The sequence below is a fragment of the Arachis ipaensis genome, chromosome B05 (genome assembly GCF_000816755.2).
Source record: "Arachis ipaensis cultivar K30076 chromosome B05, Araip1.1, whole genome shotgun sequence".
NCBI lineage: Eukaryota > Viridiplantae > Streptophyta > Magnoliopsida > Fabales > Fabaceae > Arachis > Arachis ipaensis.
The window spans coordinates 28582416-28585511 of NC_029789.2; the positions used below are offsets into that span (position 1 = coordinate 28582416).

At 39.5% G+C, this 3096-nt stretch overlaps 1 protein-coding gene across 1 annotated transcript; it reads right to left on the reverse strand.

Annotated features, from left to right (window-relative positions):
• Window positions 489-950, reverse strand: LOC107640486. The gene has a single exon (XM_016344005.1). The coding sequence runs from the start codon at window positions 948-950 to the stop codon at window positions 489-491; it is 462 nt and encodes a 153-aa protein (XP_016199491.1).

A 3096-nucleotide genomic window follows, 5' to 3' on the forward strand; every position in this document is an offset into this window, starting at 1 on the left:
CCAGGGGGGCAAGTTTGGCGCCACCCTGGCAAGGAAAATTGCCCTTTTTCCTTCATTGGTAGCGCCAAACTTCAAGAATCCAAGTTTGGTGCCAAACTTCAGGAATCCAAGTTTGGCACCACCCCTCTAGCACAAATCCTTCAAAAATGCGTAGTACCTGACCAAGTTTGGCACAACCCCTCTAGAGAAAATAGCCTCCAAAATGCTTCATATGTGGCGCCAAACTTGATCTGGCCAAGTTTGGCGCCACCCAGCTCGAACTCAACTCCTCAAGGGTGTCTAAAATTTCTTCTTATTGCACATGTTCATGTTCTTATCACTCTGTATGACTAACACACACATAAAAGAAAGAACAACTACAGAATTATCATCAAAAGATAAATATAACGAAGAGAAAAGTAAACTGAGCATGAAATCAAAGGATACTATGGTTGGATTACCTCCTAATAAGCACTTCTTTATCGTCACTAGCTTGACGGTCAGTTCTGCTAAGTCAGTAGATAAGTGGACATTTGGCGATCAATCTCGCCTCCAAGATAATGCCTCAAACTTTGGCCATTGACTGTGAATCTTCTATCAGAGTTCTCTTTTTGAAGTTTCACATGACCATACGGTGACACTCTGGTTACCACAAAAGGTCCTAACCACCGGGACTTTAGCTTCCTAAGAAAGAGCTTGAGCCTTGAATTGAGCAATAACACTTGCTCGCTTGGCTCAAAAGTTCTTGTAGCTATCTTCTTGTCATGCCACATCTTGATTTTTTCTTCATAGAGCTTGACATTCTCATAAGCAGAGTTTCTGAACTCATCAAGCTCTTTTAGTTGGAGCAGCCTCTTCTCTCCTGCAACCTTGGCATCAAAGTTTAGAAATTTTGTTGCCCAATATGCTCTGAGCTCTAACTCCACTGGCAAGTGATAGGCCTTACCATAGACTAACTGGTATAGGGACATCCCAATAGGGGTCTTGAATGCAGTCCGGTATACTGGTGCGGATTTTTGAATTCCCACAACTTAACCGGCAAGTGCACGGGGTCGTACCAAGTAATACCTCAAGTGAATGAAGTTCGATCCCACGAGGATTCATGGACTGAGCAACAATAGTCGAATGAATCACTTAGTTAGTCAAGCAAAAAGTGATGTTTTAAAGTTATAAAACGCAGAAAATAAGAAAGCAAAAAATAAAAGTAAAGTAAATTATATGAGAGAATAGTTAAGGTCTCAGAGATGTTTATCTTTCCGGATTAAAACTTCTTACTAACTATTTTAAAAATGAATGATTCATTCTATGGCAAACCATAAGTGATTAAACCCTAATCCCTTAGCAATTTAATCTCCTCTAATCCTCATCAAGCGCCACTCCCGTGGTCACTCAATTCAGATTGGAGGGTGAAGTTCAGAAAACTGGTTTATAACACAAAGGCCCTAATCCCAGCTGAATAGATGTTGCATATCCCCATTAGGTTGTGTGATTAGCCGTCTAGGAAGAGAGCTTTCAAGTTGTAGTCCAAGCGAGATAACTCTCTCGAGAATCACAAGAACTCATGTAAAAAATGGTCATACTCCCGTTCCACCCAATTCATAAGATTAAGAACGAAAACAACACCTTAGAATCGAATCAAACATATATTAAAATAGAAGAATAATAATCTCAATCCATAGAAATGAACAGAGCTCCTAACCTTAACCAAGAGGTTTAGTTGCTCATACTTACAGAGAAAACAGAGTTCTGAAAAAGTGCGGAAGGAAGAAGTCCCCCTCCCGGAGGCGTGATCCGAGAAAGGGTGCATCTTATTCCTTAAAAACTAACCTAATAATAAATGCTAGACTTAAAAAAGATATTGTTTGTAATTAAAAATTACAATAAGAAAATAAAATAGGCTAAGAAGTGCTAAATCTACTTGAGAGGCCCAAAGAGGAGTGATTCGGGCTGCTACTGGCGTTTAACACCAATAATAGGTGTTAAATGCCCTAAAAGGGGTCAAAATTCGTGTATGCTAAGGTCTCCTACTGGCGTGAAACGCCGGGTGGGCATTCAGCGCCGGGTGGGTGTTAAGCGCCGGTAGGGGAAAGTTTCTGGCGCTGGTTCTGTCCCTTTTGGGTGCTAAACGCCAGGCTCGGTGTTTAGCGTCAGATTTGGCAGTGATTCTAGAAGAAAAGTATAGACTATTATATATTGTTGGAAATCTCTGAAAGTTATATTTCTAACGCTATTGAAACCGCATCAATTGGACCTCTGTAGCTCAAGTTATGCCCATTGGAATGCAAGGAGGTCAGAGTTGACAACATCTACTATCCTTTATTTGTCTTTGCACAAAACTCTGCCAAATTTGCCCAAATTTTACCTAAAATTATAAAAATACAACAAAAACTCAAAGTAGCATCCAAAGAGGATTTTTGCACTAAAATATAATAAAACTTAATAAAATCTAACTAAAAACAACTAAAAGATGCTAGGAAAAGGGGTATAAGATGTTCACGCATCACAACACCAAACTTAAACTGTTACTTGTCCTCAAGTAACCCAAATAATATAGGACCAAAGAAGAGAAAATGCTTAAGACTTTGAGTTGTCAATGAAGCTCTGGTCTAGTTACGAAATGGGGCTTATGACACTCTATTTCTAAATAGCTTTGGCATCGCACTATCAATTGAAGCTCAGAAACATCAGCCTCCTTTAGAACTAGAACTCGGATGATATTATAGATTCTCTTCTTTAGACTCTAATTGTTTGTTGAACACAACTTTTCTTTTCCTTGGTTCTTGGCACCTTTGAGCCTAGCTGTGACTCTAAGTGCTTTGCTTTCAAGCTTGACTTGAAACAAGAACACCGCAAGCACTTAACTAGGGAACTCTTTGGTTTCGAATATTTCTTTTTATTTCTCCCAAATAGTGGTGCTTAGAGCCTTTGGCATACTCTGTAACAGCAATGGGTCATGACATTAGGTGCTTAGTCTCAAGGCACTTTCACACCACAAGCATGTGGTAAGGAAAAACCACTCTTTTGAGCTTTAGATCAATTTTGACCCTCCTAACCATTGATGCTCAAAGCCTTGGACCTTTTTCTTTTGATTTTTCTCTCTTTTTTCACTTCTTTTTG